Here is a 13788-nt window from a genome sequence, read left to right as displayed (position 1 = left end):
ATGGTTTCTGGGTTTCTGAATTGAGGTCTGAGTCATAAGAAGCGATGCTTGCAAAAAACACAGATGGTGCGATGAGTTCAGAAACGGCTGTAGATTGCAAACCTGATTTGGTTAATCAGAAAGCAGGGCTTGAAAATAGAAACAGACTCACAGATATAAAAAACAAACTTGCTACCAAAGGCGAGAGGGAAGCAGGGAGAGACAAATTAGGGGTATGGGATTAATAGATACAAACTACTATGTATAAAGTAGATAAGCAACAAAGATATATTGTACAGCACAGGGAATTATAACCATTATCTTGTTATATTTATAATGGAGTATAATCTGTAAAAATACTGAATCACTATGCTGTAACCTGAAACTAATACTGTAAATCAACTATATTTCAATTAAAAAAAAAAAAAAGCAAGCATGACTTGGTGAAAGACTGACGCGGTATCTGAGCTCTAATCCTGGCCAGTTCATTAAAGAAAACATTTAACCTGGTCCCTAAATTCCTTCTTTCAAATGTAGGGATAGGCTAGTTGATGAGAACATTTGCATAGTACTCTGAGCCCTTTAAAACATGCATTTATGTAAAGAGATTTACCAAGTGCCAGCACATAGTGGTAAAAAGTGTTATTAGGCTAAGGAGTCTCAGAGCTTTAGCAAAGTTCTTGATCAGCGTGGTGACATAATGTTACCTGCATTTATTATTAATCTGGTTGTGAATTACTGAATAGATTGAGGAGGTGGGGCTGGAGCTTCAGAGACCAGTTGGATGGGTTGCCAGAGTCCAGTACAACACGAGGGCGTCCAGTACGCTAGGGTAATGAGACCTGGGAGGAAAGTGTTCTTTTCTTAACAACGTTCAGGGCACATGCAATCTCGTTATTTACAAAGAAGAAAAAAGGTTTTAGGAGTGTTTTCTGTTGTTGTTTCTTTTTAAAGCAGCTACTGTAGAGGCCTGGGAGGCGAGAAGAGCGCATTTGGAATTAAACCAGGGTTAGATTCCTGGCTTTATCCTTTTCTAATTAGGTAATATAGAGGAAGTCACCTAACCTCTCGAGCCTCGGTTTCGTTTCCTCCAAATTAAGGGCGACAATCCCTACTTGGTAGAGCATTTGTGTGCACAAAACCAAGTGCCTTAAGGCACCTAGCAATGGCGCTCACTGGTGGCTGCCGCCTGCCCCCGGGTATCCTTCGGGCTGGGGCTGAGACGCCAAGGACCGCTCAGGCCCGGAAAGCGGTTCTACCTGGAGACCGCAGTCGCGCACTCTGCTCCGGAGTCGGGCTGACCTCTGAACGCCGGCCCCCGCCTTGCACCAGGCTTCGCGCAGGATGACAGAGCATCTCTCGCTGGAGGGGCTCCCAGGATGCCGACAGGAAGCGGGCGGCACCGGGCGGAGAGGCGGTGACCGCGCCTGAGGCTGCGGCGGCCACCCCCACGCGGCAGCCCGCGAACTCGCCGCGAGTGCTGGGCCGCGCTGGCCTCGTTTGAAGTCTCCGGCGCGGCCGCTGGTTGGCGGGCACGGGTCACGTGGCCCAGGCAGGAGTTTCCCCGACAGCTGGAGGCTGCGTGGGATCCGGCGGCGGCTCCGGAGCTCGGCGGTGCGGCCTTCCCCGCCCCCTCCCTCCTCCCCCGCCCGCTTCCGCCCGTCTTATTATCCTCCTTATTGACAAATAGAGCGGCCGCGGCGGCGACTCTCGGCGTGCGTTTGTAGCCAAGCCATGGGAGACAAGAAGAGCCCCACCAGGTAACAGCGCCCGGGCCCCCGGGCCCGGACTGTGCAGGCGGCGGGGCCCTTGCGCCGGGCTTCGGGCGGCCGCCTCGCTCGCAGCCCCAGCAGCAGGGCGAAAACGGGGGCGGTGCCGCCGCTGCGCGAGCGCTGCAGCGTGAGGGGCCGGCGCCGGCCGCCCCACAATGGAGTCGCGATGGCGGCGGCCGGAGCGGCAGCTCGGGGTGTCCGAGCGGCGGTGGCGGCGACGGCGGCGGCGGCGGCTGCTGCTGCTGCGGCCGGGCTCACGCCCCCGCCTTCCTGACTCCCTTCCCCCTTCGAGCCGGAGCCTGGCGCGCTGGGGGCCTGCAGGGCTGGGGTCGCGGGACTGGGGCGGGGGGCGAGGCGGGGGCGGCCGCGGGGCCCGGGCGCGGCCCGCTGGTGACCCCGCGCCGCGTCGTGTCCGGGTTGTGTTCTGCAGGCCGAAGCGGCAGCCGAAGCCGTCCTCGGATGAGGGTTACTGGGACTGTAGCGTCTGCACCTTCCGGAACAGCGCCGAGGCCTTCAAGTGCATGATGTGCGATGTGCGGAAGGGCACCTCCACCCGGTGAGTCCCGGGCTTGCCCCGCGCGGCGCCTGCCCACCGGCTTGCGGCGCCGAGGACGCCCCTGCGGCCGCCGCCCCCTCCCGTGACACTGGCAGACCCGGCGGGCGGAGGCGAGCCTGAGGTGGTGGCCGCGATAGGAACTGGGTCAGATTGATCGCGACCCAAGCGATGCTTTGCGGTGAGGGGTAATTGAAGAGGCTGGAACGTTTTTTGCTGCCAAGAGAGAATAAATTGTTTAAGGGAGGCATTAGCTACTGCGATTTAATTCGTGTCGCTGGGTGTAATGCCCCCCCGCCCCCTACCCCTTCCCCACCACACAGTCCGGATGTAATAACGTTGGCTGCATTGTTGTGTTAGTGTGCAGGAATCAAAGAAAAACCATGAAATCCTCTTTAGGAGCGAAAGATGTAATTTAATGTCGTTCCTCAAAAAAGTATCTGATTATAGAATCCACAACAGATTAAGCTTCCTTTTTTTTTACATAGACGTCTGGAAGGGTCAGATCAGGGGTTTGTGTAGTGTTTTTAATCCCAGGTCCTCTAATATTGTATAAATAAATAGTTGGAGGTGAGCCCAGTCACAGGGACACATTTTTTTCTGAAAGTATCTTTAGTTTGATTAGATGGCAATCTGTTAGACTATACAAATGGGATAAAATGATCTCTGCTTATTTTCGGTCTTTATTTTATTGTAAGCTTACAGTATGATAAGAGTCTTTAAAAAAACCACTTAAGTGTATTAAGTGGGTAAAGAAAATCATTCAGGAAATTCAAAGTCTGTGGCATTCTTGATCTGCCAGCACTTAGTTACTGTGATTTATGGCCTAATATTTAGATGGCATATACTCTTGATTAAAGTCTGTTAGAAACTGGATTATCATGAGAATACTAATGCATTATACTGTTGTTTTTAAAAAGGGCTATACAATAGTAACATTAGAGGAATAAATATATTCAGTAGGAGTTAGATTCCTAAAAATGAGATATCCAGATTTTTAAACACCATTTACAGCATTTTATTAAATTTTAAAATGTGAACACATAAATGGTTGTCAAAACTTGAAATTTTAAGATCTGCTGAGTGAAGCTAGCTGCTTTTGACATACCTGTCTTTTTGTAAACCACAATATGCTTTTCGTATATTAATTCTCATTACATTGGATAAAATATATTAAATATTTTAATCATGTCCTTTAAAAAGCAAATTTTCAAACAGCTACTAAATTCAAGGGAATATAACAACATGCTAAAAAGAAAAAAGTACCATTTGCTAAAATGAATGTGGTAACTATTTTTGGACCCGTGATTTAAGTATTTTGAAAAGCAGAGTATCTTTGTATCTCTAAGTCTATATAAGGTTGGATTTGGCTTAGATTATATTTGTATGTCTATGTTAGTACTTTACTTTTTTAAACGCTCAATAAGCAATTTTCAGAAAAGGCAGGAACTTTAATGTGGAGACAGTTTTTACAATCTTAATCTCTGGTGCGATATTGTTGCTTTTTGTTGTTCCCTCTCTTATTTTCTTGTAGCCACTAGAAAAATACTGAAACTAGAAGAGCCTGTATGTTTATTTGCAGGGACAGCAAGGAAGGGGGGAAGCTGGTGTCCTACTCCACAGCCAGTCTTGGGGTTAGAGGAACCCTGAGAAATAGAGTAGGTGGTGGCAGCTCAGAAGAGAAGAAACAGGCCGAATACCTGGCACCTGGAAGAAGAAGGAATATAGTGCACAGGGGAGTTGGCCCAGGACAGAGAAGTGGGCCTAGTTTAAAAGAGGCTTGAGGCCCACATGGGGGCCCCTGACATTTCTTACCAGTACATCTGAGCTCTTATAGATCCAATTTTTAGTGGTGGAAACATTACTTGAGAAGGACTCAGAGAAGCATTGTCATTTGGATTGAAACTGAAGAGGCTCTGGGCAACTCACCAGAAGTCTAAGGGACACTCTGTTCCTAAAAGTAAGTGTTCTACACTATGACCCTCTCAGCTTCTTCCTTCCTCTCTCTGAATTTGTCTCTTCTCTTGATTTTGGCCCTAAGTTAACCCTAAGAGCTCTAATTTCTCTGTTACCTGTTATTTTTCTCCGGTTGTTTCTGAAATTCAGAGTGGAATCCATGTTTGGGTAGAACAATGGAACAGGGCACTGTTAATAGGGCAGATATTGATTGCACCACAAAATATTTGTCTCTCTGGTAATATTAGAAAAACAGGATTAAAGGGCTACATAACACTGGAGAAGCAAAAATTTCAGTAGTTAGAAGAAATAATTCTCTACGACTGACATGTTAATTAGCAGTTAGGGTAATTTCAAGAATAAGGTTGGCAATTACTAAAGCAGGGACTGGATAGCTGCAGAGCCCAGGGATGCAGTTTGCTAATTACTTGTTTTTGTGACTGACAAACAGGACTCGAATCCCTTGGGTCAGACTCACCTTTGAACTGATCTTGTCTTAGTCACCATATGTGAGGCCAAGTCTAAGCCAATCCCAGAAATTTGAAAAATCTTTTCTTTTTAAACCTCCAGAGAAGATGGAGTCCATGACCTCCCCTTTTTCTTTTTTTTTTTTGTGGTACGCGGGCCACTCACTGCTGTGGCCTCTCCCGTTGCGGAGCACAGGCTCTGGACGCGCAGGCTCAGCGGCCATGGCTCATGGGCCTAGCTGCTCCGCGGCATGTGGGATCTTCCCGGACCGGGGCACAAACCCGTGTCCCCTGCATCGGCAGGCGGACTCTCAACCACTGCGCCACCAGGGAAGCCCCATGACCTCCCTTTAAAGTCTTTCTGACAGTCATTTTTGTTTAAAGGATATCTGATTCAAATCCTTTATATTGCAACAGATGACCTTTTCCTTTGGCAATATCCCTGGTAGGTCATGTTCTTCTCCAGAATAACTGTATGGAATGAAATGATAGCAGTATTTCAAAATGAAATGTGATTTGAAGTAGCTTCAATTCCTAAATTGATAAATTATATTCTTTAAGTGTGTGCCATTTCTCTGATTGAATTTTAATTTTGTACTTGCTGGCCTTAATTAGTTTAAATTTCACTAATCTTTTTAAAAATCTAGAATCTAAATAACTAGATAGTTCAAAACTGAAGTTTTGTACAATGTGCTTTTGTGAAAGAATCAATGATAAATGTCAAACTGACAGGAAAAATGTAAAAATGAAAAAGTTACAGTGACAGTTATTTTCAAAGGTACTACACAATTTCCTTCATCTTTATATTTGAAATTCTTTTAACACAATAAGTGTCTCAAATATAAACCTAAGAAACTTTAAGAAATCAAGAACCATTCTGAATCATCAGAGAAAAAGAAATATTTAGTATAGTGTGTGTGAGAGTAGTACAATCAATGTATTGAGTTAGACTAGTATCTTATTGCCACTTCATATAGGAGTAGAAATTAATGCTTAATTCAGATCGCAGATACTTAAAAATGAAAATGTTAGAGCTATTTGTTTTGGTTTTGAACTGTGATCTAAATGAGAACCTATAAAACACCTAGTCCAGAGCAGGCTTTCAAATGTAATTTCAAGCGTAACAGGTAATGTTATATTTTCTCAGGATAAATTGTAGTAGTCCCTTTAGGTTTCTCAGAGATGTTATGTTAGAGAACGATGAGAAAGATTTCACATATTAGCAAGAGTACTAGGTGTTATACTAGGAGTCTGGCAGTGAATTCTTGTCTCATTCCAACCACTTCAACATTCAGCAGTTTTTATTGAACGTCTTTGTACGAGGGCTGAGCTAGGTACTAGACATACAGTGGTGGGCAAAATAGATGTTTGTTTCTTCTGTAAAATTTTATGATTTGCTGTGAATTCAGAAACACTTTGAATTGTAACCAACTCTGTACATGAGGTAGTATTAGCAAATCTTTATGTGTGAGCTGAAATTTTCTTGTTAAAAGAAATAGTGTTTATAATTGAACAAGTATTATGGTTAGGATCTGACTGTTGTTAAAAAGAATGAGTTATTTCAGCTTCTATAAAATGGAAGTAAACAGTATAAAATTCACATTTTGAAGAAAATTAAACCATTTATCATCTGATAAAACTCTTTTCCAGTATCATTGTTGTCTTGTCATACTTGCTTTCTGTCTTCTAATTTGAGGCTTGGCACAGATTCTCCTAGACCCTTGGTGTGGGAATGTGAGAAAAGAATTGCGGACCATCTCAGTCAGTCTGTTTTTCAGAATGCTGAGTTCTGAGCCTCCCTTACCTGAGGAGCCTTTCCAGCTACCACACAGGTGTTGTTCAGAGACTCCTTATTCTAGGACGTTGGTTGGTTTGTTTTTCTCTCTACATCTTGGGTTAGAGTAGTCACACGGGTTCATTGTTTAAGAGAAATTTTGAAAGTGATTAGTGTTTGGATAGTAGTGGTTTTCAAAGTGTGATCTGATGAACCCTGAGGGTCCCTGAGGACCTTTTAGGGAGTTCATAATCATACTAAGATTTTATTTGCCTTTTTCACTGTGTTGACACTTGAGGAGGTGGTGCAGAGGCAATGGTGAGTAAAACTGCTGGCTCTTTAGCATAAATCAAAGCAGTAGCACCACATTGCTATATTCTTCGTAATCCTCACCACCATGCACATGCAGTAAAAATAATGCTAGTTTCACTTAATAATATTGTTCATGAAGCAGTAAAAATGACTAATTTTAGCAAGTCTTGTGTCTTTTTTAATATTCTGTCTGATGAACTGGGAAGTACAAGTAAAGCACTCCTGCTGCATACCAAACTAGTGTGGTTGAGTCGCGGGAGAGCAGTTGGAGTTGTTTGTAGTTGTTTGAGTTTTGAGCAGAACTAGCTTTTTTCATAGAACGTTATTTTTATTTGAGAGAATGCCTGGCAAACTGTGGTTATTCAGACTTGGATATTTAGCAATTTTCTCAAAAATGAACACAGTAAGTTTGTCACTTCGGAGAAAACAATTGATAATATTTGTTGCCAATGATAAAAATTGAGCTTTCAAGTGAAAATTAGAATTTTTGAAAACTTGTAACTACTACAGTGAGCTTAAGAGCTTCCTAGTAGTTTAAAGATGAGATCAGATGGTTATATCAATGAATATAATTTCTGATATTTTATTATGTGGTTTGTCAACATTTGGAAAATTTGCATCACTCAGTAAACCAGTATTTCCCAGTAACCAATGTATGATGTTACAAAACCATGCATAGATAATCCACTCAAAGTATAAAATAAACCAATGGATTTTAAGGGAACACTATGAAAACTTCATTGACGTGCTTCCAGATTTCATGTGCAGCTAACGTTTGAGAAACAGCTCTTTGTTGTGCTTTTATTTAGTATCAAAGAAGAATATCCACGATTATCTGAAAAGCCTATTAAAATACTCCTCCCTTTTTCAACTACATAGTTGTGGGAGTCGAGATTTTCTTCATATTCTTGAAACAAAACAACACATTGCAACAAATTGAATGCAGAAGGAGATATGACCATCCAGATGTCTTCTATTAAGCTGGGTAGTTGAGTACCTCTAAGCTAAAAATATACAATTACAACTCTTCACACAAAGTTATCTTTGTTTTGGAAAATATAGGGTTTTCTCATAAAAGTATATTATTTATATTAAAATATGATTTTTAAAAAATGAAACAATGTATATTTAAGTTTTTTTCTCAGTTTTTATTTTCGATATAGTAATTTATTTCTTGATTTAGATAAGACCTAGATAAACAGAAGCTCTTTTAACTTTTGAGAGTGTGAAGAGTTCCTGAGAGCAAAAAGTTTATACACTATTGGCATAGAGTCTTATTAGCTTTGGTTTCTGTATACAGCAGGTTTACTTCGGCAGGCATTCTTTCCCTTTCCTTTATCCTTTGTTGAGTGAGAGCTCTGATATAACCTAGTGACCTAGTTGTTAAACTCAGGGACCTAATCTCAGTCTTCTTTCCATGTCACCTCAGCAGTATTTGATGTTGGCAGCCTTTTTTTTTTTTTTTGCGGCACGCGGGCCTCTCACTACTGTGGCCTCTTCTGTTGTGGAGCACAGGCTCCGGATGCGCAGGCTCAGCGGCCATGGCTTACGGGCCCAGCCGCTCCGCGGCATGTGGGATCTTCCCGGACCGGGGCACGAACCCGTGTGCCCTGCATCGGCAGGCGGACTCTCAACCACTGCGCCACCAGGGAAGCCCTCCAATAACTTTTGAGATTATATTTGTAACAATATTACCAGATTATTTTGTCCATAATTTGTAGGTATTTATTGATTCAGCATTATTTTTATTTTCACAATTTTGCTTCATATTTTTATACTGTGTTATTTGATTAAAAGCACAATTTTTACAGTTAGATGAGTAACTGAGATGAGTGATTCTGAGTATTTAAACACGGGAATAGTATTTTTATAACACAGTATTTGATTATTTTGAAGATTAAATAAAAACATAAAGAACTTAGCACGTCTTACCATATTTTATTCTTATACACATTCTCAAAAGCATGTATGTGTACAAGAGAAAATAAAACTTTTATCTCAGTTTTAGAACATTTTTAGCTTTATCATTTTTTGTATTGACATATAACATTATATAAGTTTCATGTTGTAGCATTATTTCAAGGATGACATTGTACATGAATACCTTAGCATTTTTAAGGTATAACTTTGGAAAATTGTGTATTTATTACCTCACAACATTTTCTTTAGGTCTTGTTATTTAGATTACTGAAATTTACTTAGTATAGCTGAAAATTAGAAGTATTTCTCCTAAACTACTGAAGTCATGAAAGAGTACAGCATATTATAAAATATATTTTATTACTCGATTAAATTGTGGGTTCTCTGTTAAATGATATTTAAAGTTAAAATAGTTGATGTCAAGAGCCTATCAAAAACTAAAATATATTAAACATAGATTTGTATTTGAGATTGTATAATTGAAAAATAGTTTAGAATTCAGATTTTGCATTTGTTTGAACTACACTGAATTTAAAATTAATGGAATGAATTAAATTTAATTATAATTCAAATGGAAGTAATTTTTACCTTATGATTGAGACAGTATTATGTTATCTATGAACATGTTACTTTCAAAGATAAATCAATTGTACAAATTAGCAGACACCTATATAACTATAGAAATAGGCAGACGTTGAAAAAAGAATTTTCCCTCATCTTGTGCTTCTTTATTATTTCTAATTGTTCAGTTAAGCTAAAAAGATTAGTCATTGATATCTTTCTAGAATTTGTTATTTTGCCTTGCTCGTTAACTGCTTATTCTTCAAGATCCAGCTCACATATCTAGTCCCTGTGACATTCTCCTAAGCCCATCCCAAACTTGCATTCCTTTGTGTTTCTTGTTGATATCTCTGATTGTGATCTCTAACTTCAGCATTTCCTCATAAACCCAGAGTTGATTTTGTCTTTCTCATGAAGCTGAGTATTCTCTCTCAATGGGACAAATTAGCCAGAGAGAGGAGGATGGCTGTATTCTCTTCCTGGAATTAGTTCCTCAAAGTCAATTTGTGATGCTTACCTTTATTCTATCATTTAGCATACTATGGTTCTGTTAGATGTATGCATTTACTCTCGTTATGAGCTTCTTAAGAGGAATATGAGTTTTTCATTATCTTTTTTGAAGATGTTTAACCAAGTGCCTGGGAAATAATAGGTGTTCAGTAAAGGTTTGTTGAAAGAGGAATATAGGTATTAGAAAGGAAGTTATTATTATTATTTTTTAAATAAGCTTTGAAAAAGTTGCAATTCTGATACAGGTTAAGTCATTATTTGGAAAAGAACCCTCCTATATACATGTGTGAGTTATTGGAAATAAATTATCACAAGTGAACAAAATTCTAGAATTCTGCACACGCTTATTCTAGGTTTCTTTGCTTATTCCTCTTTCCTTCAAGGTTAGATATCTGGCCAACATACTTTGGTAGAAAGATTAGCATTCTGTGGGGTATCAAGTTTTCATTCAATGAAACCTTAGGTGTTTTTTTTTTTAAAGACACATTTTCCTTAAATAATTATCTTTTATAACTTGTAATGTTAGTGGTTTTACAAGTGTGTAAAATATTATTATGTCATCGTGACTTTGAAACTAAATTATTCATTTAACAAATATTTACTGAACACTTAACAGTGTTTTGTTCATTGGCTTTCATGATTGCTAAAATCTCTACCTTTTATTATATATGACCTGTGGTTGATAATCATCTGTTTTAAAAGATTCAGTAGGGGGGCTTCCCTGGTGGTGCAGTGGTTGAGAGTCCGCCTGCTGATGCAGGGGACACGGGTTCGTGCCCCGGTCCGGGAGGACACCACAAGCCGCTGAGTGGCTCGGCCCGTGAGCCATAGCCGCTGAGCCTGCACGTCCAGAGCCTGTGCTCCGTGACGGGAGAGGCCGCAACAGTGAGAGGCCTGCGTACCGCAAAAAAAAAAAAGAAAAATAAAAGATTCAGTAGGCATTTTGTTCTGTAATGTTGTTTATTATGGAAATTTACAGAATTACTGAGAATTTTAGAGCTGGAAGGAACCTTTTAAGAGCTTCCAAAGTGTTTAGTCATTTTCTGAGACAGGCTATTTTTTATTTCTTGAAACCTTAGTGGTGGAGATAAGATAATTTTCAGGGGGAAGATGTTGAGGGGTATGGGGTAGAGATGTTATTATTTAAACTTTTGAAATTGTTGAGGCCGCTATTGTTTCCAAACCCTTTCCTCTGGGATTTTCAACTCTGGAGGATTCTTGCTGTCCTGCAGCCTTAGAGAACTGCCAGGTAATGCATAGCAATCTGCTGGGTGAGGTCTTTTCTATTTGTTGGGACTCATGGCTCTAGCTTAGTAGCCTCTTGACAAGTAAGGAAACAGGCCTGGAAAGACTGAGCTGTTCAAGGTCAATAGCTGGTTAGTGCTAGATTCAAATGTTTGGATTTCTAAGTCCTTTTTATTACCTTGCTGTGGTAGCATTCAAATTTGTAGCAAGTAACTTCTTAAGGATTTCTTCTTGTAAATTTCATTATACCTGCATCTAGTGCTGTACATCTTGAGAACTTCTAACATTAAACCTACTACTTACAACTGATATAAGAACTTATGTTAAAATCTGGGCTAGCACTATAGTGAATGAAAAACAAAATGACGGTCGGTTGTTTTCTCTATTTTAAGAAATATTTTTGAAGTTAAAATGTCAAACTTCATTTTGATGTCTTTTACAATAACGTTTATTGTGCTGTATATCTTGACTTCTTTGATATCATAGTATTTCTTAGGAGAAAAATCCCAGTAAATATTATTTCCCTCTTTTATTTGTGATATAAATTCTAAGAATCTCTGATAGTATAACAAATTAGAAATTTGACTGTTTGTGAATGTGTGTGTATGATAAAAAATTGTACAGTTCTCTGACAGTTTTTAGACATGAGCTAAATCACTTCACCTTTACATATTTTATAGTCTGATCAGGGTTCTTTTACACAATATCATCCTTTATAGTATATACTAGCAATGATCAACCTAAAACAGCAGCAAGTAGATTATATTCAATGCCAGAGAAGTAGTTACTCAGGAAGTAGAGCTCTATGTGTATTTGTAAAGTAGGCAAAGTTGTTTTGGTCATTTTTTCATCTTTCTCCATCCTTTTTTTAATTTACTTTTTGTCTACCCAGGGCCCAGAGTCTCCTAGCCTACTTTCTAAAATGTTCTCATTCCTTTATTTACTAGAAAATCTTTCCTGTTTTAGGTAAATCTTAATAAAGTAGTAGTTTCAAGTGTGAACGTAAGTAACCTGGGCATGGGGGATAGAATTATTTATTTCTTTAAGATAATAACTCTTTTTCTGATGATAGAAGTATTACATGTTCATTGAAGATACTAAAGTGTAAGGAGGAAAATAAGAAAGCCCACCATCATAACATCTCTCAGGCCAGAGAGATGTTAGCACAGCATTGAACGCACAGCCATCCATTCCTTTAGCCGTACTGTTCTTTCAGGGCCAGCTTTGGGAAGCCTCTTGTGAGAGAGCAAGTTGCAGGAAATAAGGGAGTAAGGAGGAGACGGGTTTGCCAGTAAGAATCAAGTAACAGGTTTCTTGGCGTAGAGAGAGCTGTCCTTCCCTCAAAAGGGCCCAGAGGTTTTAAATTGTGCTCTTTGGAGCCCCGAGATCTCCTGAAATTATCTCAGTGGCTGCCAATGGGAGCAAACAAGTGGGTCTTTGTGTTCCCACACTGCACTTCAGCCAGATCATCTATGCTCTTATACATTTTGTTTGTAAGGATTTCTCTTAATTTTCATTTCCTAAATGAGTTTTGCTATTAAAACCTTTTTTTTGGGGAATCATTGCCCTGTTCTGTCCATTTAGCCTTCTACCACTCAAATTCTGCTCAGCACAGGCTGGATTAATTGTGACTGGACTTCTTAGCCTCACATTTCAAAAGGAAGAGCTAATAATGAGTTTTGTATAATGGTGGGGAGATTTGAAGCTTTTCCCTTTGAAAAGCCTTTTTTCTTTCTCCCTCCTTCCCTGTTCCTTTCCTTTTTTCTCACCCATCTTCTTAGACATTTTGCTTTCTTTTTTAAGACCAAGACTGATAAGGCCCAGGGCTCTATAATCATTGATTAGATGAGTAATGAGCAGTACAACTTACAGATGAAAAATATTTTAAATTCATAATGTCATCAAATTGTACTTTTTGATAAAACTTAAGCTATTTCATCATCTATATGAATGTGGTTATCAAATTTGCTCAGTATTCCCTTGTTGCCAACTTTTCGTAAACTTAATGTCTCTGATTCACACAGCACTTTTCTGTAATATTCCTTGGTAATTTACATTTTAATTGTAGTCTTGCCATCTTCCACTTATGTAGGATTTCATTATACATGTTTTTAGTGCAGGAAAATATATCTAGTTTTATTTTTCCACTGTGTATTTGTTTTTAATTTTTATGTGTACTCATAATGGAAAGCAGGAAAAAGAAAAGAATGTCGATATTTATGAGTTGCTTGCAATTATGTAGTATGGTGGTGAAGAGTTTTGATTCTGGAGCTCAACTATTTGTGCTTATATATTAGTCTCACCACTTACTGGCTATGTGAACTTGTGAAAGTTACTAACTTTGAGCCTCAGTTTTTTCAGTTGTAAAATGGAGATGATAATAACCAAGTGTTGTTGTGAGGATTAAATGAGATAATTCTTGTAAAGTACTTGGCACAGTGCCTGGCATACAGTAAGTCCTCAAAAAATATTAGCTGAAACAGTGAAATACATGAGTGGTAATATATTAATAGACTTCCATATATAACAGTACCTATTGGCGAATGTGTGGATTCTAGTGGGTGACTGACAAAACCAGAACATAAGAAGTGTTTTCTACTAAAAAATAATACTTCCACAAATTGCTTCAGGGATATTTTCACCCTCTTACCCTCCTTTCCTCCCTCTCTGCCTGTTTCTTCTCTTCCCTTCATGTGTGTGTGTGTGTGTGTGTGTGTGTGTGTGTGTGTGTGTGTGTGT

General features: G+C 39.7%; 2 protein-coding genes across 8 annotated transcripts in view; one reads left to right on the top strand and one right to left on the bottom strand.

Moving 5' to 3' along the window:
• PPHLN1 (periphilin 1) overlaps positions 1-1258 on the bottom strand; it is a 205834-nt gene extending 204576 nt beyond the window's left edge. The window contains exon 1 of the mRNA XM_029204898.1: positions 1239-1258. The gene's annotated coding sequence lies outside the window, so the exon portion shown is untranslated. The remainder of the gene's footprint in view (positions 1-1238) is intronic.
• A 378-nt stretch (positions 1259-1636) lies between these two features.
• YAF2 (YY1 associated factor 2) overlaps positions 1637-13788 on the top strand; it is a 65315-nt gene continuing 53163 nt past the window's right edge. For 3 of the 7 annotated variants that reach the window (XR_003791107.1, XR_003791105.1, XR_003791106.1), the window contains exons 1-3: positions 1637-1739; positions 2182-2307; positions 3887-4264. Coding sequence is in view for 4 of the 7 variants with exons in the window: in XM_029205398.1 (XP_029061231.1) it covers positions 1714-1739; positions 2182-2307 (152 nt within the window). In the remaining 3 variants the exon portion in view is untranslated. Of the gene's footprint in view, positions 1740-2148; positions 2308-3886; positions 4265-13788 lie in introns of those variants that run through there. The other 4 variants (XM_029205398.1, XM_029205399.1, XM_029205401.1 and 1 more) reach the window with 2 other exon arrangements.

The sequence above is a fragment of the Monodon monoceros genome, unplaced genomic scaffold, assembly GCF_005190385.1.
Source record: "Monodon monoceros isolate NGI ecotype Baffin Bay Population unplaced genomic scaffold, NGI_Narwhal_1 Super_Scaffold_6, whole genome shotgun sequence".
NCBI classification, from domain to species: Eukaryota; Metazoa; Chordata; class Mammalia; order Artiodactyla; family Monodontidae; genus Monodon; species Monodon monoceros.
Note: the sequence above shows the minus strand (reverse complement) of the source record. Positions and strands in the feature narration are given on the sequence as shown.